At 48.2% G+C, this 24,455-nt stretch overlaps 1 protein-coding gene across 3 annotated transcripts in view; it reads left to right on the forward strand.

Moving 5' to 3' along the window:
- Window positions 1-24,455, forward strand: part of CSNK1G1 (casein kinase 1 gamma 1) — an 81,672-nt gene that overhangs the window by 49,759 nt on the left and 7,458 nt on the right. For all 3 annotated transcript variants that reach the window (XM_008924107.4, XM_008924106.4, XM_018069854.3), the window contains 8 exons: window positions 2,322-2,473; window positions 8,222-8,456; window positions 10,915-11,000; window positions 12,983-13,067; window positions 14,388-14,536; window positions 16,072-16,176; window positions 19,819-19,926; window positions 23,328-23,434. In XM_008924107.4, the coding sequence (XP_008922355.2) occupies window positions 2,322-2,473; window positions 8,222-8,456; window positions 10,915-11,000; window positions 12,983-13,067; window positions 14,388-14,536; window positions 16,072-16,176; window positions 19,819-19,926; window positions 23,328-23,434 (1,027 nt within the window). The remainder of the gene's footprint in view (window positions 1-2,321; window positions 2,474-8,221; window positions 8,457-10,914; window positions 11,001-12,982; window positions 13,068-14,387; window positions 14,537-16,071; window positions 16,177-19,818; window positions 19,927-23,327; window positions 23,435-24,455) is intronic.

The following is a 24,455-nucleotide window of genomic DNA, read 5'->3' on the forward strand; positions in this document are numbered from 1 at the left end:
TTTTGTGTCTTGCTGCAATGGATCTTCCTGGTTCTTATGCCCAGTAGGAACTGAATTTTAGTTGCAGTGCTCACTCCTGGCCAAGTGAGGCTGTAAATGTTCTCCTCTCCATTGCTCTGGGAATGAGATCCTTCACCACTGTAAAGCCTTTCTGCAATTTTATTCTCCCACATACCTTAATTAGCACAGTCCTAATCCCAATTCTTTCCTGATTTCCGCTTTTTGAGACTTGTGGTAGAAGTACTGACTTTATATCTAGAATTTATAATCGTCTCAGTTTTAAATGTTGCATAGAATATTCTGCTCTTCTATTATTCTTCTACTGTCTCTAAAAAAGTAGAGATGCTGATCTTTGGGTTAGAGGTGATTATGTAGGCAAATATTCATCAGACTTCACTGAAAACCCAGTGGTTCACCATGAGTTACTTCAAGAACCATCACAATTATTCCAGCCTTCAGCACTAAGCTGATGGCATGAAATTGCCATTTATGTTGATTTGGGGATATTTGAAAGCATTTTGGAGCTGCCTGGATCACATGCCATCATTGTTTGGCTTTCTGAATTGCTTCTGCATCAAACCATCCTGTTTTCCTGGAGGATTTAATAGCTGTTAGTGCTTTCTAAAGCACGGAGCTCTGCTAGGAGCAGCAGCCTCCCAAAACCAGGTTGGGTAAATGTTTTATGTGGGACACAAAACTCTGGTTAGACAGGGAATTCCTGCAACACTCTGTAATATCCCATTAATGCATCCCGATGACAGATACCTAACGTGATTCCCCGAGTTAACAAGATTAAAACCATCCTCTGGTAATCTTTGTCAAGCCACATTTTGTTCTTTTGGAGCTGTACATGGGAGCACAGGTTCTGTAGCATTTAAGCTTTAGTAATCTCAGCTCCACATTTATGACATTGCTGGCAGATTGAAGAGTGCTGTGGATTAACAAGGCTTCCCTAAATCTGGAGTAGGACATGCAGTTGCTGTGTTGCTGATGCACTCCAGCCTTAAGTGTTTCCCTGTTCCACTGCCTGAGAACACCGTGATACCAAACCGTGCACTTCATTAGTTGATTATTTTGCTATTTCTATTATTGATCTCTTATGTAAACAGAGGTGTGGGCCTGCACCTACTTAAAACACGCCATAAAATTAATGATCACGCTGTGTTCAGGTCCCGTGCTCTGTAATTTATGGATCTCTGTAGTGGTGCTCCCCAGGCTCAGCCTTTACACTGAATAGCAGGATACCCTATCTTTGGGGATTCAAGCAAATACCTTGTTTTGACATAGGACAAACCCCCACATTTCAAAACAAAACCCTTCCACTGTGTTTTGGAACTGCTTGTGAGGTGTTGACTGCAAATACATATAATTTTATGAGTGTTACACAGTTGATGTTGGTGCTGGGATGCTGAGTGCTGGGATGCTGAGTGCTGTGCAGGTGCTGATTGTCAAAATGAGCACTTAGCCCTGCACCGAATTCCTCCTGGATGGGCTGCTCTGATTTACTTTGAACTCAAAGGTAATTTCAGGAGTGCTGTGCAGCTCTGTGAGTGTTCCAATACCGAGGCTGGTTTTTTTCCCTTCCAATGCCTTTTAGAAAGCTGACCCACCCAAAAACCCCCTGCCAGCTGAGCATCAACACTGTGTGCTCTTGCTGAGCTGAGTTGGGTGGGAAGGTGGGCTCTGGCTCCTACCAATTGGATGTTAATAGTTATGTGTGTGCACATATGTTTAATGACTATGATCACCTGTTTTTACATGGTGATGGGTCAAAATTTAAAGCTTTTCTCTATTTTAAAGGAAAAGGATTTTTTCTTCCTTTCCCTGAGTATAATAGGAGTAACCGTTGTGTAAGGTTGTGCTGAAAGACAAGGGCTGTGTATTATCTTGAGTGACAAAGCAGCCCTTTTTTGGCCATGCCTCATGTTCTCCAAGGGCTATCATCTTCCTAACTGCTCTGACAAGTGCCAACGACATCTGGGCTTGTTCTCTGCCTGGTGTTTAGTACAGCACAGGGAACTCTGTGTCTTGTTCCCTAAGTCCAAGTCTTCAAGCTGCCAAAGCTCAAGGCTTTCATGTGGTCGTGTTATTGCTCTGAAATCCATTTGTCTGTCCAAGGGTGTAGCTGAGCAGAGCCTGCACTGGTTTGGCCTTCAGTTCATTCACAGTGTGTGCTGGAACTTATTTCCTTATTGGGCAACATCAAACAGAATCACTCAAAAGGTAACAGTAAAGCTCTGCCCAGAGAAAGACGTACGTGCCGGAGGAAGGGAATTAACCTTGTCCCACTGACTGATTTGAACTCTGTTCATCCCTTCCAGCTGAAGGGCTTCCCCAGGTGTATTACTTCGGGCCGTGTGGGAAATACAACGCCATGGTACTGGAGCTGCTTGGTCCCAGCTTGGAAGATTTGTTTGACCTCTGTGACAGGACATTCACCCTGAAGACGGTGTTGATGATTGCCATCCAGCTGGTGAGTGACAGTGGGGCCTCCACAGGGCCACTTGGGTCTGCCAGTCCTGGAGAGCTGAGGATGGGTTGGTGCAGTGCAAGGTTCAGGGCAGTCTGTTGCTTGGAGAGAGAATCTCCTTCTGTTACAGAGTCACAGGATGGTTCAGGTTGGAAGGAACTTTCAAAGATCTAATCCAACCCCCCTGCCATGGGTTGCTCCAAGCCCCATCCAACCTGGCCTTGAACACTTCCCAGGATGGGGCAGCCACAGCTTCTCTGGCCAACATGTGCCAGGGCCTCACCACCCTCACAGGAAGAATTTCGTCCTTACATCCAAACTAAACCTGCCTTCTGTTTAAAAATGTTGCCCTTTGTCCTATCCCTGCTGGCCTTGATAAAAAGCCTCTCTCCATGTTTTTTATAAAAGAAAACTTCTCAGGTGTGAGAAGAACTCTTGCCTATGAAGGCAAGGTCAAGTTATGCTTATGAGAACCTCGCTCCTTGCGCAGCAGAACCAGTGACACTGGATTCCTACGGACTTGCGTCCCATGTCCCCTACACAGCCCTGCCCCGGTACCTACCCCAGCTCACTCCTTCTGTTTGGATGTCCCAGGAACATCTCATTTCTTACCCATTCCCCAGGACACAGAGAGCACAGCACCCTCCCACAGTCCTACCAGTTCTACTGGTTTGGTGCTGCCGGGCCACTCACAGACTGAGACCTAGCAGAGCGATGGGAGCTGAGCTCTCCTTAGCCAAAATACCAGCATTGGAGGGCCCTGTCTTGGTCAAATTTGGTCAAAATTTGCCAATGGGTTTAAATTACTAACAGTTGGAATATAATAGATCTATGGGCAACATCACATTAATTTACCTGAGAAGGAAAGGAAGCCAAGCTGGAAGGGGTCTGTGTTAAATGTGAACAATGTGAAAACTGAATGTCCTAAGGGTGAGGGGAACTTCCCTGAGTCAGTAGGGCTAGTCAGTGATCATTTGAGTTTAGCTTTTTGGTTTTCAGCCTGTGGTCTGCAGATTCCCAAGTATATGGGTATCTGCAGATATCCAGATCTTGGATACTTGTACCTTGGGATCACTCAGATACTCCACAGCAGAGTAGGGACTGTATATCCACATTAACAGCTCTGTGGATAGAAGTGTTGCAGGGAAGAGAAGATGGTAAGGGATGAGGAACACACTCCTTTCCAGGTAAACTGAAGTGTGCCAGAGCAGAATCTTAAATGGAAATTTGAGATCACAACAGCAGAAGTTTGAACAGCACCTGCCTGGTATTAGGTTTGTGCAGTTGGGTCTCCCAGGGTGGAGTAGTCAAGTTCTATTGGTTTTGAGTGTTCCTTCATCAGTGGAAAGCCAATTTATGGTATTGGTTTTGATTAAATCAAGTGGCAACAGCTGGCAAAGCCAAAGCTTTAGCTCATGTGACCTTTTGGTTGTAAAGAAGCAAATGAAAGGTGTAAATCCATTCCCTTGTGACTGCTGGGGAAATCAAGACTGTCAGAGCAGTGTCAGCTGCCTTTTGTCGTGCTCCAGGGCTGCAGCTCAGCTCTGTGCTTGGGCATTCTTCATTGGCATCATCTGCTGACCTTGTACCCTCAGCAAGCCTGGAGCTCAGCAAGACACTGGTACCAGTGGGAAAACATGCTGAGGGTGATGTGGGAGGACCCCAAAAGCAATTGGAAATGGAGGAGTTGATGTTCTCCCAAAGGACCAGGCAGCACTGCTCCTTTTGCTGTGGGGAGATGTTTTAGGACCTTTTCAGTGTTCTCAGGGAGGTTACATGAGCTGCCAGCTTGGAGTGTGCACGTTGAAGGAAACAGAATTATCATTCTCAGGTGTACCCCAGCACCTTCCCTGGGCCTGGGAGACGTGTTTCCCGAAGGAGCTGGCATGCACTTAACGTGACTGGAATGAAAACCCTTCACTGCAGCCACAAGGCTTTGGGGGAAATTGTCTTGGATTTATCTTTTCTTGACACTAAATGATTGCAGTCACTGTGTCACCCTCCAGTTTGAGACACACATCAGAGAAGGGAAGTTGGACTGTCAAACTCCAGCGGTTCACATCCAGGAATTACATTTTGTTTTGGTTCTGACCAGCCAAACCTGCTTAAGCTTCTGGAATTCCAGCCATGGGCATGAGAATAAAGGGTAACCACCCCTTGTTCCCCTCATCTTTCTCCCTTCACTTACATGTGATGATCCCTATGTCTGTAGGAGCATCCGGTCCTTTCCCTTTGTGTCCAGTGGTCAATTTTTAATGAGAGACATTGTGGAAAGATATTTTTTAATACACATTTGTGTTTGGCTGGCCTTACTGAGCTTGACAGGTTGCATCATCTCAGGACTGCGATGGATCCTTTAATCTGAAGACGTTAAAAGATAAGAGGAGTTTCTCTAGGAAAAACAAGGACAGCGTCGTTGTTTTAAGGACTGTGATTGCAGAAGAATTAAAGTATAGTTTTATACCAAGAAGGCTCTCCTGGCCGAGGGAGATAGAGACTGGATGATAATGAGTCTTCAAGGAGAGCCTGTCTGGAAATCGTTCAGGCTGGAGCTACTTCCTCCATCCTCCACGTGCAGCCAAACAGATTGAGGGAGTGATGCTCCTGAATGAAGCCAAGCTTGGCATTTAAAACCATGGTCACTACGTCAGTCCCTGTAGCCCATAAATCTGGGGACAATGGGTTTTTATTCAGACTTCAGTTTTTCACTCTTGGCCGAGTCCAGCCTGTGCGATGCTCCCTGACAGCTCAGCAGATCCATTGTGCCAGGCACTGGGCAAACATTCTGGATGTGGTCTGGACCAAGTCGTGGCAAAAAGGTTTCTCATTGGTGACCATCTAAAATTGCCTTTAAACAAGGTAAATTTTGTATCTCTGCTGATCTTGAATATCTCTGATATTCAAACAGGTCATGAGTGGAAGAAGGGCTTGAATTTATCAGGAGGATCTAGAGATGAGATTGCCATTGAGATCAGCTCCTTAAGAGTTACCTTTTTGGGAGAAGAGGATTTGTTACACTTCCTTCCTTGGCAAGAGGAAGGCAAATGAAAGCATGGGTTTGTTTGGCATCTGGTAAATGTCACAATATCCTCTCATTTCTTCGCCGCAGCGCAGGGGTCCTGCTGTGTGCCAAGGGATTCTCTCCCCTCCTGTGGGTTTCTCCAACATCTGAAATGGAGATTTGTGGCCCAAAGATGGACTGGGCCGGCCCTGGCCATGAAAATCCCTCTTTAATTCACAAGAGTCTTCCATCCACCCCCAGTGCTCCTGTGCTTGCTGTTTATTCAGTGTAAAAGCAATGCCAAGTTAGTCCCAGCTCCTCAAGTGGTTTCTCTGACTATAGAATAGTTAGAGCCTGTGGTTCAAACCCAGAGGAGTTGGGCACTGCATCTCTGCATCCAGCACATTTCTGGAGCAGGAACTCCCCTTCTCCCCTCCTTCAGCTGTGCAGTGGGTGTAAGTTGTGCCGAGGTCGTGCCACACCACCACTGCTCGTGTCTTCCCAGGCAGTGAGCCTGGGAGGATGATGTGGCCCAGATACTCTGCATCACAGCAGCCACAAGCAGGGTGAGCATCTTGTCAGGGGGAATAAAGCATGGAAGCTGCTCCAGGAAACATCTTTCTGACTCACGGTGTCTTCCACCCTTCATGGCTCTCCCGCATGAAGCATCCAGGCAGGTGGAAATAAAGAAGAAGGAATATGAAAGACCCCACAACATCTGTGTGTGTGTGGTGAAAGCAGAAAAGGCAGGTGGAAGGAAAAAAGGCAGGTAAATAAGTACCTCTGAGTGCTGCTGCTGGTTCATCTAACACCTCAGCTGACCAGGCTGTTGTCCTGCCTGATGCAACTTGCTGTGAGTTTTTAAAGAACAAAAAAAGGAGGCTCTTTCCAGGTTGTCTAATTGCTGTTGGGATTTCAACAACTGAGCTGCTCTGGTAGCAGGAACAAATCAAATGAGCCTGTCAGGCTCTGCTTGAGAGCTTGTTACATGTGGAGAGGCGAGGAAGTGCTTTGTTCCACTTTCAAGGGTTGCATCTTCATTTGAATTGCCTCCTGACGTATCTTTTTGTTTCCCAACCTGCTGCTGTGTCCTGTAGATGATTCAAAGCGTGAAGAATGGCTGAAGAGCATCTGCTCTGCTCTGCATCAGCCTGTAATTGATTGGAAATAATGGCTGTTAGCCGTGAAACCCATTTTCCCAGCACATTGAAATCAATCACTGCGTGGAGGGGAGGGGAGCGGCAGCACGTGCCGGTTCCTTCTTTGAAGAGCCTTTGAGCAAGTCCTGTTTTTTAATCCTGATTCACCTGCAGCCAGTTTTTTCCTGTCTGCTGCCCTCCTTGTAGAGCTGCTTATTTTACAAGGAGTGCTGCCCCCTCCTGCCTGTTCTTTCCAAGAGGTGGAAATGCAGCAAGTTTTCCTTAAAAATCAGGTACCTGATAAGGGCTTGGGAGCTGGATGGAGGGATCACACACACATGGAGCTTTAAGCCAGGTGTGGATCCAAGGTCTGTGAAGAGAAAGAATGATCTGGATTTGCCCCGTGGATTGGTGTGTGGATTCAGCAAGAAATGGAGGAGCAGGTGGGGTTTGTCAGCCCAGCAGTGCTCACAGTCATGGCGAGCGGGGTGGTTGGAAGGGCTGATGGGGTGTTGGTTCTCTGCTTTTCAGCCTGGGGAGAGCTGGCTCAGTGATCCAGAGCTCCAACCTGTGGAGCTTTCCTGCTGGGATCCACTCAGAGGGGATGACCAGCTGGTGGCTCTTGCCTTAGATGTTCCCCAAACCTGAGGGCGCCATCCTGACATCCATCACAGCAGTGCGGCACTGACCTCTGGGGACTGACACTCGTTAGTGCAAAACTGGGAGTCTGTGGGAGCTTCGTGGTGGTGTCATAGTATTGCAAGCCCACGTGGATGTGGGTCAATCCCAGTGGCCTCTCCAAACAAGTGCCTTGCTTACCAAAGCCACCGTGTCCAACGGCAGGTGGGGCAGCTGCGACCAGAACAGCCCGAAATGGAGATTCATGTGTTCTCATTTAAAAACTAAAAAGGCAGTTAGAGTTCATAAATTAAAATGAATTGAGAGTTATTTCCAGTTGGAATCATCTCTTAAGTTAGGGACTCAAAGGAGAACTGCTTGGCAACCTGTTCAGACATCACCTGCAATATATTTGGGTTCAGAAGCAATTTTAATGGTGAACTTCTGAACAAGGTGTGTTGTTGGAGGCCCTCCATCACCTTGGAAGTGGGGTTCCTGCCCTTTCACCTTCCCTTTCAGTCATGCTGCCAGAACAATGTTCGTCAAAAGCTGACAAATATTCCAGCTATTCCTAGTTGACAGCAGTGAGATTAATTATTATTTTAGTCAGCTTTGAGGATCATAAATCTTCTGCCTGCCCAGAAATCCCCCTCCATGAAGAATCTGGCGTGTCTAAGACAACATATGGGTTGAGGGAGGAAGGTGGTAAGACACAGAGCAACAAGGGAAGGCGGTGGGCAAGGGAAGAGCACTTGGTAACTGGTTTAGTATGTTTAAAATCAATACAAAAAGGCTGCTGCAGTTCCCCGTGGCTTCCTGCCAAGAGCTGCATCCCGGCGGTAACGCCTCATAAACAGCTTTTGCCATTTCCGTGGGAATAAAGTCAGGGAGCACAGCACAATAGCCAGGGAGAGGAGGGGATGAGAAATTCCTCTTCCATCTCTCCCGGTGGCTGGTCTGCTCCCAAATAACCGTTTCCTTGTCGTTCTGCAGATCTCTCGGATGGAGTATGTGCATTCCAAGAACCTCATCTACCGAGATGTGAAGCCAGAAAACTTCCTCATTGGCCGGCAAGGCAATAAGAAGGAGCACGTCATCCACATCATAGACTTTGGACTGGCGAAGGAGTACATTGACCCAGAAACCAAAAAACACATACCCTACAGGGAGCACAAGAGCTTAACTGGAACGGCGAGATACATGTCCATCAACACCCACCTTGGCAAAGGTCTGTCTGCTCAGGGGGAGCTCCAAGAGTCACAGAATCACTTAAGCTGGAAAAGCTCTCTAAGGTCATTGTATCCAACCACTCCCTCGGCAGTGCCGAGTTCACCACTAACCCCTGTCCCCAGGTGCCACATCCACAAGGCTTCTGAACACTTTCAGGGATGGGGACACCACCACTGCCCTGGGCAGCCTGTTCAATACTTGACAACCCCTTTCAGTGAAGAAATTTTCCCTAATATCCAGCCTAAACCTCCCTTGGCAAAACTTGAGGCTGTTTCCTCTTGTCCTGTCCCTTGTTCCCTGGGAGCAGAGCCCGACCCCCACCTGGCTCCACCCTCCTGTCAGGGAGTTGGAGAGAGCAAGAAGGTCCCCCATGAGCCTCCTTTTCTCCAGGCTCCCTCAGCAGCTCTTGGTGCTCCAGCCCCTTCCCCAGCTCCATTCCCTCTTCTGGACACGCTCCAACTTGCCATGTGAGTCCAGTAGGGCTCTGATGGTGTCTTGGCTTACAGCTCTCTTGTGCTCTTCAAGCTATTTGTGAACCTCCTGATGCTGCCATGCTGTTTACAGTTGTGAGGCTTTTTTCCTCCTCTTTTGAGGAATTGAGGCAGCTGAAATGTTGGAAGCCTCTTAATTATAGTTGTTATTGAGAACTAAATAACTGGGAGCAGCCCTGCACTGATAAAAGACAAGCAGGCAGGCGGTGATTGCCACACTAAATGATGGACAAGTAGATTTTTATAGCACAGCACTGTCTCAGTACCTTCCAGATGTTAGAGTTGGATGTTCCCTGACCTAGTAATTGGTTGGAGAAAATGAATAGTTTAACTAATTTTAAACCTGGCTTTCATCTCCTCTCCTCGCTGCTTTCTCTTATACCATAAGATTACATTTCTGTGGCTGAAAGGCAAAAATTCACCTTATGAAATGTTTATATTCACTTAAACCCCTAAAAAAAAAAAAGGAAGATAATGGAATGTTCTTTGAATGGCCTCCCAGTGTTCTGGCTTCCACCTCACTTGGAGAGCTCGCTCTCTCTGGGGAGTAAGGAGGGATGAGCCCAACTTCTAATGCTGGAAAGTGAAGAGTCAGGAAGGGGTGGGGGAATGGGAAGCACAGAGGGAGTGGGCTCGGAAGCTGCTGGTGCAGGTGATGTGGAAGAAGGATGTGTTTGTGTTTGAAGTGCACCACATGCCTTCCTTAGGACCCATTTCCCTGCATGTTTTCAGCTCCCGCTGGGGCTTGTGCAGGGAAAGGGTCAGAGTCAGTTCTGGGGTTGTATTTGAGGAGGGCAGGGCTGGCTGCCAGCCAGGGAAGGCTGTCTCTGCCCGGAGGGGTTTTGAGGGGCTGATGCTTCACTGGTAAGACCAGCCCAGGCAGAATCAGTCCCTTCACACTTAAAACTAAGGCGTCTGATTGCAGTTTTTCTGAGAGACAGGTGCAGTCAACCATCTTCCTGAGAAGTTCATCATTGCACTGAATTACCCAGGACATCCTCTTTTTTTCTCCTTTTTATCAGGATAACCTGCAGGAACTGTCATATCAGCTCCCTTCTCATGAGTGTTTCTCACTCCCAGCATCTGCTGAGGGTTAAGTTACTGCTGCCTGTGAAGGAGTCACGCTGTGCAAAACACTGCCTTCCTCTTGTGCAGATGATGCAGCAGCAGGCCCAGCTCACTTCTGTCATGGCCTGTGGGCTTGATCTGCTCTGGGATGTGGCTGTGGAGCACATCATTTGGTGCAGATAGAGATTTGGAGGCGAGAATGTTGCACCAAATCAGTCTGTGAGCTCAGCAAACCCAAGGACCCAGCCCAGCCCCAGTCCTGTGCTGTTGACTCCACATTTGTTGTTCTCTTCTATCCTCCCTTGAGTTTTTGGATACATTTTGGCAGCTTATTTTAACGATCCTTTTTCCTTTGGCTCGAGGCCCCTTTTCCCCCCCTTCATTTATAATCAGAACATCTGCATGGCAACAGCAGCAAGTGTTTCACAGCTCTGGAAGGAGCTATTTTAGACCTGCTCTGATGCAATGAGATGCAGGAGTGATTGCAAAAGGGTTGGCACTGTGCAAGGGTAGTTCCCTGCAGCTGGTTGTGAGTATCCCCTGTTCCCATGGAGTCCAGAGGAAATGATCCAGCCCCACATGGCAGGTGCACCATCGACACTGGCAGGCTGGAGAAGGATTGAGGAACTGCTTTATTCCTCTGCAATTAAGACTTATCCCAGACAGTCTGGGCTGTTTGTCGTACAGCTCGTGTGTTATCTCATGCCTTCCAGCTGATTTTGCATATTTTCTGGTTTTTTGAAACAGCTTCTAGGTGGTTTTGCACGAGATCTGAGCTGCAGACAGCGAGGGAACGTCCCTGTGATACCTTTATCTCAGATACAGGTGTGGCTGCTGAGGACATCTCAGAGCCATTTCTGCCTCTGCAGCAATGATTTGTCATCTCTTCTCTTTTAGAGCAAAGTCGTCGAGACGACTTGGAAGCCCTGGGCCATATGTTCATGTATTTCCTCCGAGGCAGCCTGCCCTGGCAGGGATTGAAGGTAGGTTGGAGCTTTAGGTTTTACCCTTGAAAACTTCTGCTGGTCTCTGCCCAAAGGATAATCCACTGGGGAAACATCGGCAAAACCCAGCCAGAAACACTGTCCTCTCCTTTACGTCCTTGAAGTCTAAGGACGAGGCATTAACTTTAGCTACAGGAAAGATTTTAAGGTAGAAATATGTCACCTGGCACTTCGATTTGCCAAACTGGTACAGTTTTGGAGAGAGGACTGAGCAGAGGTTCAGGGATAGCAATGAGAGCTGTGGTTGGAAGCTGCCCCGAGCTGGAGCGCAACGGGGACACAGTGGTTGTTTATGAAATTCCAGTTAGGGCACACAATCCTCCAGCTGCATCTGGGATCTGTGTTTATAATGGGAGCAGTTTGATGAGTTTAGATGAACAGATGGACTTCAGCTTGAAAAACTGGTTTTCTGGCAGAAGGATTGAGCTTGGCTTCCCTCCAGAGACGCTGGACACTCAGTGCTGAGGAGTTTATGGGATGCCGTGTACAATGAGGAGGCCTGCAGGCAATTGAGTTACTGAGTGCCGCCAACATCCATCAGCTGAGTTAACCAGGAGCGAGTCATTTCCTGGCTCTGAAGCTCTTGGAAGCTGCATCTTCACTTCTCCATCACCTCCCTGATGGTTAAGCTGCTGTGTTCAGCTTTGGAATTGCAGGGAGCGAAGGCACCAAATCTGATCAGGATAGCAGAAGGTTTGTTAGTGAAGACAAGAACTCCTGTTGAAAAAAGAAGGTGAGGTTTTGGGCTCAGGAGCTGCTCAGCAGGACACTGCAATGGTCAGTGGAAGCAGCTTGGGTGATAGACCTTGTTAAGCTCTTCTGTCACCACCTATCCAGAGTTAGTCTGAGCTCAGCCTTATCAGACACATGGCAGAAAAAGCAAAGAAAGGGTTTTTCAAGCATGAAAGGGTCTTGAAAGAAATCAGAATGTTTCTGACTTTACATTCACGCCTCTGTGTGTTATTCTGGTACATATTTCTGGCTTAGCTGAACTCATCTCCTTTAAATTAATCCTGTAAATTATTCTAAAATAGTTCCAGGTTTTGACAAGGTTCTACAAAAGTTCCTAAGTTTGGTGCTGAACTTGATAAGAATTAGTTGACTCCTTTTTGAGTTCCAGGGCAAACTCAGGCTCTCCAGCTTGACCTAGAATGGGACAGCTTTGTGGCTCTTCTAGGTTTCCTCAGCTCACACTTTTGGTCTGTACTGTCAGTGCCATATCTTGAGAGAACATCTGTGATGCTAATTAAGCTGCTGCCAGGTCTAATTGGCATATTTTGAAATGAAGGCAATAAACCCCATTTTTAGGGTGCAACTGGAGCAGAGTTCTGTGCTTCAGAGGGGATTTAGGGGGAAATCCAACTGCAAACTGTTTCATTTCCTTGATGACCAGATGTTTGGTCAGTGCTGTCTCAGTGATAGGCAGTTTGGGGGTGAAAGGAGAGGCAGTGTGGGAGCAGCGTGGGATTTGGGAGAAGTGTGACTGATGTAAGTTGTTATCTGTGTGGTGTCTTTCTGTTACACCCAGAAAGACCCAAATTGCCCTTGCAGTGGATATATTTTGCAGACGTTTGTGGAGGCAGCTCAGCTGCCAATGGCCCTGTGCCTGGGGGAGGTACTGATGTGCCATCCCAGCTCCTGCAGCTTTGTTTGCTTCTCCCATGAAACCTTCCCTGCACGGCCCTGAGGGCTGCACTGTGAGAAGGGAGCCTTGTAAGACACTATTAAGCGTCCTGCCTTTCCTTAATGAGGATGTTTTGAACACGGCCTTGGATTTTCTCTGCCCAAAGCCCATAAAATGTTCCTGTCAGTGTAGTCAGGAGGCAGTTCAGTTACAAGTAACATCTCCTGATACCACCCAGAACGGGCATTAAAAACCTTGTTTTTCTTCCCATACAGCATGTCCTTTCTCACATGGTTGAACTCTTTCTCCACAACTGTTTTGTCTTTGTGCGCTGCAGGCTGACACCTTAAAAGAGAGGTATCAGAAGATTGGGGACACAAAGAGAAACACTCCGGTTGAAGTTCTCTGTGAGAACTTTCCAGGTAAAGCCATCATGGGACTGTGTGAGTGCAGCTGGAGGGGGACAGACCTCTGTTAAATAGGATGGTCCTGAACCCCTCTGACAGAAAGTATTTGGATGATGTCTGTGCATCATGTTGTTCCTCAAACTGGAAAACAACTGGAGCTGCTGCTATAAATTAGCAGGGCCTGAGGGCTTAAAATGAGCTTAACTCTTCCCATCAAGGAGCCTGGACAGTGCTCAAGGGCCTCGTGTAACTCAGCTTCTTGGCTTCCTTCCAAAGGAGGTCCTCATTATTTTCCCATTCCCAAATGACTGTGTTGGATGTACCTAATTAATTCTTTTCCAAATGCACGGTTTTACAGGTTTTGTAAGTGTAGGTGGCCAGCTTGGAAGATGGAATGGTGTGTCTAATCCTTGAATTCCACCTTCTGACAGCAGTTTTAAGGGGATTGTTAACTAAAGATGTGCTTCTAGCCACGCCCTGCACCTTTTCTCCAGTTAAACAGGATACAAAGTTAAAGCCCTCCCCAGGTACCCTGTGGCCTTCACAGAGTGTGTGTGGGGGGATGTTGGGTGTTTTCTGAAGTCCTGACACGAAGGAGAGAACCAAGACTAATCCCATTCCTGTAGGAGCTGTTGTGTCACATGGCTCTTTCCCAGCATAAGGACCAGCAGTCCTGGAAAGGTATCATTGTTCACTTCAGTCATGCTAATTCCCCAGACGTGTCATTCCAAAATCCACTTAGTTCCAAGCACAACAGCTTCAGGTTGGATGTTCTCACCAACATCTCCTGCTTTCCTTCCCCATATGAGATGTCAGTGGCTATTTTATAGACTCAGAGAATCCCAGAATCCCAGAATGGTTTGTATTTGAAGGGATCTTAAAGCTCATTTCGTTCCACCCCCTGCCAGAGGCAGGGGCACCTTCCACTAGACCAGGTTGCTCCAAGCCCCATCCAGCCTGGCCTTGAACACTTCCAGGGATGGGGCAGCCACAGCTTCTCTGGGCAACAACATTTTAAATGCGTGTGAGCAGCCTGTTGGCAGGTTCAGTGAGTTTATTTCTCATTGTGTTTATTTTATACAAAGATATAGAATAAAACCAAGTGTGGCAGTCAGATGTGAGGTAGAGCAGAGGTGGGACTTCCATCTTTGCTTGAGAAGTGTTTGAATTGTTTTCCATTGTGGGCTGTTACTAAAAACTGCTCCTTGTAGAGGAAAAGCCAGAGGTAGTGCTGGCAGCCCAGACAATTCTTGCACAGCGTGAATTGACCTTGTTTTCTAACAGCTCATTTGGAAGATTCAGGATAAAAGCTGCTGCCTTTCCCTTTTCCCACAGAGGAGATGGCCACGTACCTCCGCTACGTCCGGCGATTAGACTTCTTTGAGAGGCCAGACTACGACTACCTGCGAACCATCTTCACGGAGCTGTTCGAGAAGAAAGGCTACACCTTTGACTATGCCTATGACTGGGTCGGCAGGCCAATTGTGAGTTGTCCCTGTGAAATCCCCCGCCTTGCCTCCCAGGGGCTGCTTCCACACCTCTGCCTCTTTGTCCCTGGTAATCCCAATTAATGCCAGTGAGCTTAGGGTCAAATCTTTTACTTCTCAACACAGCGAAGTGTCCTGACATTGTGTTCAGGGGGTTCTGTCAGTGCCTCAAAGTTCCTCTGAGGGACAAAGGCCCCTTCCCACCTCTCCAGGTTTGCACTGGCAGGATATTCAAGCCCCACTTCCCCGCTTGTGACAGTGAACATGACCAGACTGAATTCCCTCTAGTCTAACACAGGATTGGAGACAACCATGTAAAATCCATCTTAAAGCAGGAGAATCATAGAAGACTCCTGTAATGGTCAAGTTCTCATCATCTCTGATGGATGTTCAGTGAATAACAAAATTCCAGAATGGTTTGGGTTGGAAGGGACCTTAAGGCTCATCTTGTTCTCAACCCCTGCCATTGGCAAGGACACCTTCCACTGTCCTAGATTGCCTTCAACACTTCCAGGGATGGGGCAGCCACAGACAGCTTCCTGGCCAACCTGTGCCAGGGCCTCACCACCCTCACAGGGAAGAATTTCTCCCAAATATCTAATCTAACCCTTCCCTCCTGAGCTCAAAATATCTTGGCAGACACTTCACAGGCTGAACCAGCTCTGTATGGCACATGACAAGGAAATGCTGGAGTAACCAAGCTCCATTTAGCAGTTCCATGACTCCATGTGGACTGTAACCCTGATCTCATTGTGTTGCTTTCTTTGTCAAAAGCCAGTTGTACTTGGCCAAAAGCTGTGTCATAAGGAAATGTGGTAGAAAAGTCTAAAGCTCTTTGGTTTGGCTGCTTCTGCTGATGACCTACCCCAAACACCAGCAATGACACCTGTAAATTCATTGTCTTCAGTGCTGAACTAGGTACTGCTGCTGGTGCTTTACTGTCCCAACTATATTTAGCATTCCCAATGTTTACTGTGCCCAAAACAGTTCTTGAGAAATCATTCCCTTTGTGAATCAAGATTTTTCTCCTCATTTTTCTTTAATTACAAAGGCAATTGATAAAGAGCACCTTGTAAGACAAGCGTGCTACTGCTGCCAACCGCGGTGGTTGCTATGGAGATCTCGGTGTTGGGAGCAGGGATTATGACTTTGGTGAGGAGAGAGCAGATGAAGCTTTAATTTTAACACGTCCTGTTTCTGTGCAAGCGTGATTTTTACAAGTGGTGAGACGAGGGGATGAGGAAAACAAGTCTGTATATTTTCAGTTGTAATAACCCCGTGTGAGACGCATTAGGTGTGATCTGACACCGAGACTGACACCTAACAATATCTTCTTAATTTTTATACAAGACATTTGGGGCTGGTGTCCACCGTTAAATCACATGGCCATCAAGTCACAGGGATTTTATAGCCCTGGCTGTAATTCTCCTTGGCTATTACCTTTGAGCAGTGTTTTGATGTTTTCCTGCTTCCTGACATGGCGGGTCTGTGCATGTGAGAGTCTTCATCCTAACCAACACCCTGTTTTCCAGCCTACTCCTGTGGGATCTGTTCACGTAGATTCTGGGACATCTGCAGTAACAAGAGACAGCCACGTCCACCGGGATCGACCATCCCAGCAGGCCCTTCGCAATCAGGTGTGTTGCTCCCTCCCAGAATTCCTCTTGCACTGGAAAAGCAGACATTATAGATGGCTGAGACTGATTCTTGGTCATGACAAGGACAATCCCTGCTTCAGTTCAAGATTGTGATTTGAGGAGAATTTTGTCAAAGCAACAGGTTGTTGAAATACTGTATCGACCAGTGGAATTCCTCATGAGCCAAGTGGATTCCAGTTTGGAATGGGTTGTTTGTCTGTAGTTTGTGTGTAAGCTGGTTAAGTCAGTGATCCAGCCCTGACCTACAACATTTTTTGGGGTGCTTTTACTCACAGCACATGGATGTAGAGTAGCCTGAGAGGTGTGGCGATAGCAGCCTGTCCCAGGTGCCCTCTGCCCACGGAGCACGTGGCTGCAGTAGAGATCTGTGTCCCATATACTCCCATGTATCCTTCTTGGAATGTCCAGTTCAGGGTGTGAGTGTTGCAGAGCACAAAGGACTGGCAGGGCAGGCACCCTTGGGAAGGCTGGGCATCATGGTCCAGATGAACTGCCATGATTTGAATTTTAGTTGCCCCATTTTTTCCTTTCTCATTGTACTGCTTTGTTGGTGTTGAGAGTTTGGATTTTCTATGTTAACAGAAGTGCTCAGATGTTCAGTAGAACTCCAGCTGGGGCTCCTGGCTGGAGCTGTTGCTGCTCTTATTCCCAGGGAGTGGATCTGGGCTTGCTCTGCTCCTCCAACCTCTGTCCTGTTCAGCTCCTTGCCTGCTGGTGCTGCCCCCACACAGCTCCTCAAACTGGGGTTCAGGGGTGGAACACCACGTGTGAGGTGTCATAACCTGTCTGGCCTCAGCTTTCCTTGGGCCATGAAGGGTCGAGCAACTACGTTAGACTAGGATACATCCCAATCCATCAGCTGCAGTCGGTGTGAACACCCCTTGTTGAAAGCGGGTGGTTTGCAGCACGTGCAGTGCAGTGTTTGTGCAGTAATTACTGTGGGCTGCTGTGTGAGCCCTGCCACAATAATCTGCTTTAATAAATTCCCTGATTGCTGCATTAACCCCCCAGTTGTCCCCCTCGACCACAGACCTTCATGGTGTGTATGTGTGAGGCATCGTGTTTCCTTGACTGGACAGTGACACCTGGCTTCGTTTTCAGGCATTTTAGTTTATTAATTATAGTATGAGGTCCAAAGAAATCTGTGTTAGTCCCAAAGCATGCAGGCAGCTTGTTCTTCTGAGCCACACAGATAGTCCGAATGTGGGATTGCACAGCAGCTTTTGTCATATTTTCACTTAAACATTACTTAGGATGATGAATTATTTAATATAACACAGGGAAAATCAGGTTCTTCTCACCAAAACACAAACATCTCTCTTCCAAGGGACATTCCTTTTAAGTCTTGAGCAAAAGATTTCTCTAAAGGAAAAATGAGAAAAAAGAAACATCTCAAGTGTGAATTGGAGGCGTGGGTTTGGGTCTCCAGATTTAATGGCCTTTTTTTTGTTCTTGGGTATAATAACTGCAGATCTCTTACAATACTTGACTCCCAGTAAAGAGCTGACGTGTGTGATGTCCTTTTTGTAGCCCATTCCTCTGGGAAGTGAGGGTATTTAATCGAAGATGGGCGAGCTCTGCCCCTCTCCATCTTTAAGTGCCGGTCTTGTCATGTGATTTGGAAGCTGGGAGGAAGGTGATGAGTGTTAATGGGAACTCGATACTCCCAAGCTGTGTTGGGGGGGTTAGGTTGGGAAGGAAAAGGTCCTTCCCCCAGAGGGTGGTTGGGCACTGAACAGGCTCCCCAGGGCAGTGGGCACAGCACCAAGGCTGCCAGAGCTCAAGGAGCTTTTGGACAACGCTCTCAGGACAGGGTGGGATTGTTGGATTGTCCTGTGCAGGGCCAGGAGTTGGAGTCGGTGTTCCCCGTGGGTCCCTTCCAACTCAGGATATTCTATTCTATTCTGCTCTTTTCTATTCTATTCTAAATTTCACAGGCATCACTTCCTCAGTATCACTCCTTGGGTTGCTTTGGGCTCAGCTCAAGCTGACTTCAAACCCAGTTTGTCACATACTTGGCTGTAGAACTAAAAAAAAAAAGAGACAAATCTTGCTCTTGTGGCTACTGAAGCCTTTCCTGGAAAATGCTTGCAGGCCCTTGGGCAGGAGTTTGCCTCACCCAGTGCTGAAGTACCATGGTACTGCTTCATCCCCTGGGCTGGCCAAGCACCCGAGTGGAAGAAGTAGCACTCAGGATCTGCCTTCCACCAGCTTGTAAAACCTTCATTCAAATTCTCCAGTTGTTCCTGTTCTTGTGACTTACAGCCATTAAAAAATATTCCAAGGGAGGTGCTTCTCCTTTGAGTGTGTCACCAAGGACAAAAAGCATGAGCAGTGTCTCAGGCTGACAGGAAGGATGTGTAGTAAGAAGATTTGATAAACCAGGGATCTTTAAGGTCCCTTCCAACCTAAACCACTCCAGATCATACAACAAGACCACCTATACGGAAATAGCACCTTGATTTGGTGGCTGCTTGGAAGGAGGAGCAGCACCATGGATCACTCTGGGAGGGAGTCAGAGCAAAGGGAACAATAACAGATGTTTTATGAAATGCCAGGGGACTTCTCTTTTAATTTTCCTACTTTTTGGATATGCTTCTGCTCTAGTAGACTGACAATTTACTAGTGGATGTTGAGGTTTCTTCAGAGACTTCTGGAGTCTCTCTGTGTACCAGGCACCTCTCTTTGGTTACTGCTTCACCTTCACTGATAAGAACCTGGTGTTTATTCACTGGAGTTTCTTGTTTCCTGGCCAGATCCGTGGTGTCTCATTCAGCTGAGGCCAACACAGATTTGTTTGTCCCACACTTCCCAGTCTTGTGTTCCTCCCGCTTGGGTCAGTTGGGTTCAGGTGCACTGAGATACTCCTGAGTCTTAGGTGAGCATTGGATGTGTTGTCATCAAAGATGGGTGACCCACAGAAGCTTCTCGTGCAAGTGCAAAGGGATTCTTCTAATTAAACAAATAAAATTCTAATAATTTACTCACCTGATGTTTGCATCTGTTTGGGACAGAGAGGAAACTTGTTAGCAAAAGTTTCTTATCTACTTTTCTGCAGAAACCCAAAAAGCCCCCAACCCTCTCTCCAGTCAAGCAGGTGTGGTGGATGTTTCCTTCTGCACTGCACAGGTGAATCAGTGTGTGGAACAGGTGAAATGAAGTGTTTGGCTTTGTTTTACGTTGCAAATTTGAGTTTAAAATTACGTATTTGAGGGATATTCAGCTCGTTTATCCAACCTTGCTGCCATGCCAAGTGCTCTGGTGTGTGTGACCTGACAGACAGAGTGAAATGTTGGCAGTGTGATTGTTTCTATGCTGAAATACATGGAAATGAAGCTGTGGAAAGAAATAAGTTCTGGACTAGATCTTCTGGACTAGATCTTCCTCTTTGTTCATCAGCCAGAGGAGACAAAATCCACTCCAGCAGTGGATCACTGCAGCCACCACAGATGTAAATAACGAGGTGCACTTGGGAAAGGGAAATTCTAGCCCAGCTAGAAGTGTAAATGCCTTGCTTTTTGCAAAGAAACTAACTCACTAACCAACACCCTTTTATTTCTTCCTCTCTTTCACCTTTTGCCCTCTCTTCTGTTTCTCTCGTGCCTCTGAACTCATGAGCAGGCGTCGTCAGATCGCCGAGGAGAGTGGGAGATCCAGCCGAGCCGGCAGACAAATACCTCGTACCTGACATCTCATTTGGCTGCAGATCGACACGGAGGATCAGTGCAGGTACCTCTTCCTCCTGATGTGTTAAACTCCCTGAATTCTCCTCAAATTACAGCAAGGTTGTGGTTAGGAGAGTGATCTCACTGGTCCTGTCCCATACGTAACGCTCAGGCCGTGGGTTTGTGGGATCCAAGCTGTGGCAAGTGATGGCAACTGTTGATGTTACCATTTTGATGAAGCTTCTCCTCCAAGTGCTGTTTTGAACTCAGATTTGTCAAACCGAGGCCAGGAAGCAGCATGTATGTGTGTATTAGCAGGTCTGGCCTATAAAGCACCCTCTCTCCCATCTTGGAGGTTCTCTTGGGTGGTATGAGCAACTGAAATAGAGTTTGTTGGAGATAATCCCCATTAATGTTGGGAAAAGGGTTTAGCTGTTCCAAAGCAGACCAGCACCAGTGCAAGGGCATGGTGGCCACAAGGTGCATCTCTGGATGGTTGCACTGGAAGGGGTGTGACAGTGTTGGAGGTGGCACTACCAGTAAGTTTTTTAATTCCTGAAAAATTCCTGTTTATGAACAAGGAATGAACAATGTCTTGAGCTAGACAAGCTCAAGAAGTGGACTCATGGGAATCTCATGCAGTTTAAGAAGACCAAGTGCTGGTGCTGCACCTGTGTTGGGGCAACCCATGGTATCGATCCAGACTGGGGATAAACACACAGAGAGCAGTCCTGGGGAGAAGGACTTGGGAGTGCTGGTGGATGAGAGGCTGGACATGCCCCAGCCCGGAAACCCCTCGTGCCCTGGGCTGATCCCACATCGTGGGCAGCAGGGGAGGGGGGATTCTGCCCATCTGCACTGCTCAGGTGACACCCCCCCTGCAGAGCTGCCTCCAGCTCTGGGGTCCAGCAGCACAAGAAGGACATGGAACTGTTGGAACAAGTCCAGAGGAGGCCATGGAGATGCTCTGAAGGCTGGAGCCCCTCAGCTCTGGAGCCAGGCTGGGAGAGCTGGGGATGTTCAGCTGGAGAAGAAAAGGCTCCAGGGAGACTTTAGAGCCCCTTCCAGAGCCTAAAGGGGCTCCAAGAGAGCTGGAGAGGGACTTTGGACAAGGGTGTGGAGGGACAGGCCAAGGGGGAATGGCTTCCCACTGCCAGAGGCAGGGTTAGATGGGATATTGGGAAGAAATCCTTCTCCCTGAGGATGGTGAGGCCCTTGCACAGGTTGACCAGGGCAGCTGTGGCTGCTCCATCCCTGGAAGTGTCCAAGGCCAGGTTGGATGGGGCTTGGAGCAACCTGGTCTAGTGGAAGGTGTCCTTGCCCTTGACAGGGGGTGGGAACAAGATGAGCTTTAAGGTCCCTTCTAACCCAAACCCTTCTGTGACTCTGTGAAGTCCTACCTGGTCAGGTTGTCACCCAGGCTCACTGAGGGACCTTTTTACACTGCTGCCAGAGTGAGCTGGCTGGATGTGCTGGAGAGAAGGTGCAGGAATCACCCAAGCAAACAGGAACACTGATATCACTGCCTCTTTGGCAGAGGTTTGCTGTGAGAGCTCACTTTCTGTCAGACACAACACTCTGAAAATTGGCTCTGGTGAAATGGGAATTAGTACCTGGAGTGGGCCAGAGCTGAGCTGAGGACACGGGTAGTGCAGGATGTCCTTAGGGAAATGCAGATTAGGTTGAAATGTTTACTTTTTCCTGATACTTGATTGGGTTGAATGATTTTTTTTTGCTTGATTAGTCATGTTCCTTTTTTCATTTAAAGATATTTTACTGAGTAGCAGAGAAACAAAGACAAGGAGGAACTGATAAATATGTAGCTCTGATCTCAGATGTGAGCAGACAGGGACAGGAGTGTTCAAGGCCAGGCTGGATGGGGCTTGGAGCAACTTGGTCTAGTGGAAGGTGTCCCTGTCCATGGCAGGGGATAGAACGAGCTGAGCTTTAAAGGTCCCTTTCAACCCAAACTTTTGTATGACTCCAGCACTCAGTACCGAGTAGATGTTTTTATTCATATTTCTTAATGTAAGGGGAATGGTTTCCTTGTAGCTACAGCACTAATGCAGCTACCTAAGCAGTTTATGAGCCTCCATGTGCCACTGTAAGCATTAAAATTCTGCTTACATGCAGCTGAGAACAAAAAATGTGCTGTGTGTGGCTGCAGAGACTGGAATTGTTCCTCAGCAGACACCCCAGCTCGTGCTGCACCCTTGGGGGGGGTCGGCACCTTTGAGCCACCGGTTCCTTTAAGGATGAATTTGTCACCTGAAGATGAGGCAGCAGCACATGAAAAGCGAGGAGGAAAATCAAAACCTTTTGGAAAATGGAACTGAAGAAGTAGCTTAACAAAGTGTGGGAAGAGCCCTGGGAACAGCACAATTAAGCGCCAGCGTTGCAGAGTCGCGTGGGAGTCTGGAGAACCCGGGTGGGCCCACGGCATGATGAGTCTGGGAGAGGGGTGAAGAGAAGCCAAGGGCTCTGAGCATCACATGAGCTGAGTCCTGACCCACCTTGGCAGGACCCACCCTCCTTGGGGCCTGGTGGGCAGGAACAGCAGCTGCTGGTAGGACTGAAGTGTTCAAAATGAGCATGGATGGATGTGCTGAGTAGTGAGGGGACATCTGCTGCAAGGGCTCCCTTCCCTTCACATCTGGTGGTCAGGTCATCCAGAGCCACCAGGAGTTCTGGGTAGCACCTTGACTCCCCCCTCACGGGAGATGCCTCCTTTTGCCTTGTAGAAAGGTGAAGAGGAGGAGCAGGAGGGGGAAGCAGGCATCCTTACAGCTCTGGAGCCAGGAGCAGCTCCAGGTGCCTGTCCTAACATCCAGCTGGAGTGTGGAAGGGCCAGCCAAACCTCCATCCCATGCAGGCTTCCTTGGTGGTTGTTGTGGCAGTGGAGCAGTGATTAATCATCCAGCTGCCACGAGCTGGGAGCTGGATGGTCATCACTGTAATGGAAATGCTGAAGTGAGCCATCATGGCAGCTGTGAGGCAGAAAGAGATGAGAGACCATGTCAATAGCTTTTGGGCGAGGACATACTTCCAAAAACCAGCTGTGTAAGGAGTGAGACTGGTGGCTCTGGAGCGGCTTCTGCCCGTGGTGCTGCCAGGCAACAGGATCAGCCACTCACCTGTAAAAGCATCAGGGTAAAACAATCAACATTATCTATGTCATGTCTCTCTGTAGGGCTGGCAGTGCTTACACCAGTGGCTGCACTCCCAAAGTGGCCTCCCAAAGCCAGAACGACATGTGGTGGGCATGGGAGTGGGAATTAGGGAACAGTCCCCTTCCTGCTGCTCTGCTTGGGATGGACCAGGCCAGCAACTGAAAGGCACCCACAGAACCTGAGCCTGCTGACAGCATGCAAAGAGACAGGAGCAGGCAGTTATCCTGCAGATTTCCCATTCCCACAGCATTCCTTGTTGGGGAGCTTCGTTAACGGGGTGTTCCTTTGTGTTTAGGTGGTGAGCTCGACCAACGGGGAGCTGAACGTGGATGACCCGACGGGAGCACACTCCAACGCGCCCATCACAGCGCAGGCAGAGGTGGAGGTGGTGGAGGAAGCTAAGTACGTTTGCTTTACAACAGGCTTTCCACTGGTTGGTCATTAATCCTCCTCCTGGGAAGCGAGTGGGGATGTTTTCCTGTGGGAAAGTACTCGATGCTCGTGTCCCGTGCCCTTTTCCTTGCATATTGCTGCTTTTGTGCATGGTGCCTTCAGTGCTGCTGCTGCTGCTGCTGCTTCTCTTCGACACTTGTCATGCCTGGAGAACGTAACTCTTACTCAGAGCATGTCCTGCCAGGTAGATGGTGGCACAGATCCCAAAATACTGGGAGCTGATTTCAGGAGTCCTGGGGAGCGTCCCCCTTTCCAAAGGGAGAACGTGCTGAGAGTGTAGGAGTAGCTCAAGCACAGCTCAGTGAAGAGATCATTGGTCTGAGAGTTGACACTTTATTTCTGGCTGTGAGAAGTGAGTGCCAAGTATCCAGAACGGTGCAAAAGTAACTCCTACAGGGATGGGTAGTTCTCCCTGTAGGTTGTCTTGGTCCAGCTCTATGGAAGCTGAATGAGAGGAACCAGAAGCAGCTTGTGGGGGAGAAGGTGCTCCTTCTGAACTGACCTCTCCTCTAGCTTCTGATCAGGAGTGAGAACGGGTGTCCAGAGTTGCTGTGCTGCCCATTTTGGCCTCCTGTGCACACGTGCTGCTTCCGGCACCATCGTGTTACCTTTTGCATGATCCTCAAATGGCACCTTCTCTCTGCCTCTGAACTAGACCAGGTCCCTGGCGGGTCACTGTGGAATCCTGGCACTCCCCGAGCGAGGGGTCAGTGGGGCCAGAGCTGCCTTTGAACTGGTCAGTGCTGGGACATGGCCCAGCTGCCTGGTTATTATTTGATTGGGTGATACTGGTGCTGCTTGTCCCACATCGTTTGCCCCAACCTCTGTGGGCACTCCTGGGTGAAGAGGAAAACTGGCAGGTGCAAGGAAGGGTATGTGGAAGGGAAAGGTCCCTGGGTATGTGTCATCTGTGCTGGTTGTCCTGAAGGTCTTCTGTTCTTCTCCCTCGGGAAGCACCTGTGCCAGATCT

Source organism: Manacus vitellinus, unplaced genomic scaffold (genome assembly GCF_001715985.3).
Source record: "Manacus vitellinus isolate BGI_N305 unplaced genomic scaffold, ASM171598v3 scaffold_16_pilon, whole genome shotgun sequence".
Classification (NCBI taxonomy): domain Eukaryota; kingdom Metazoa; phylum Chordata; class Aves; order Passeriformes; family Pipridae; genus Manacus; species Manacus vitellinus.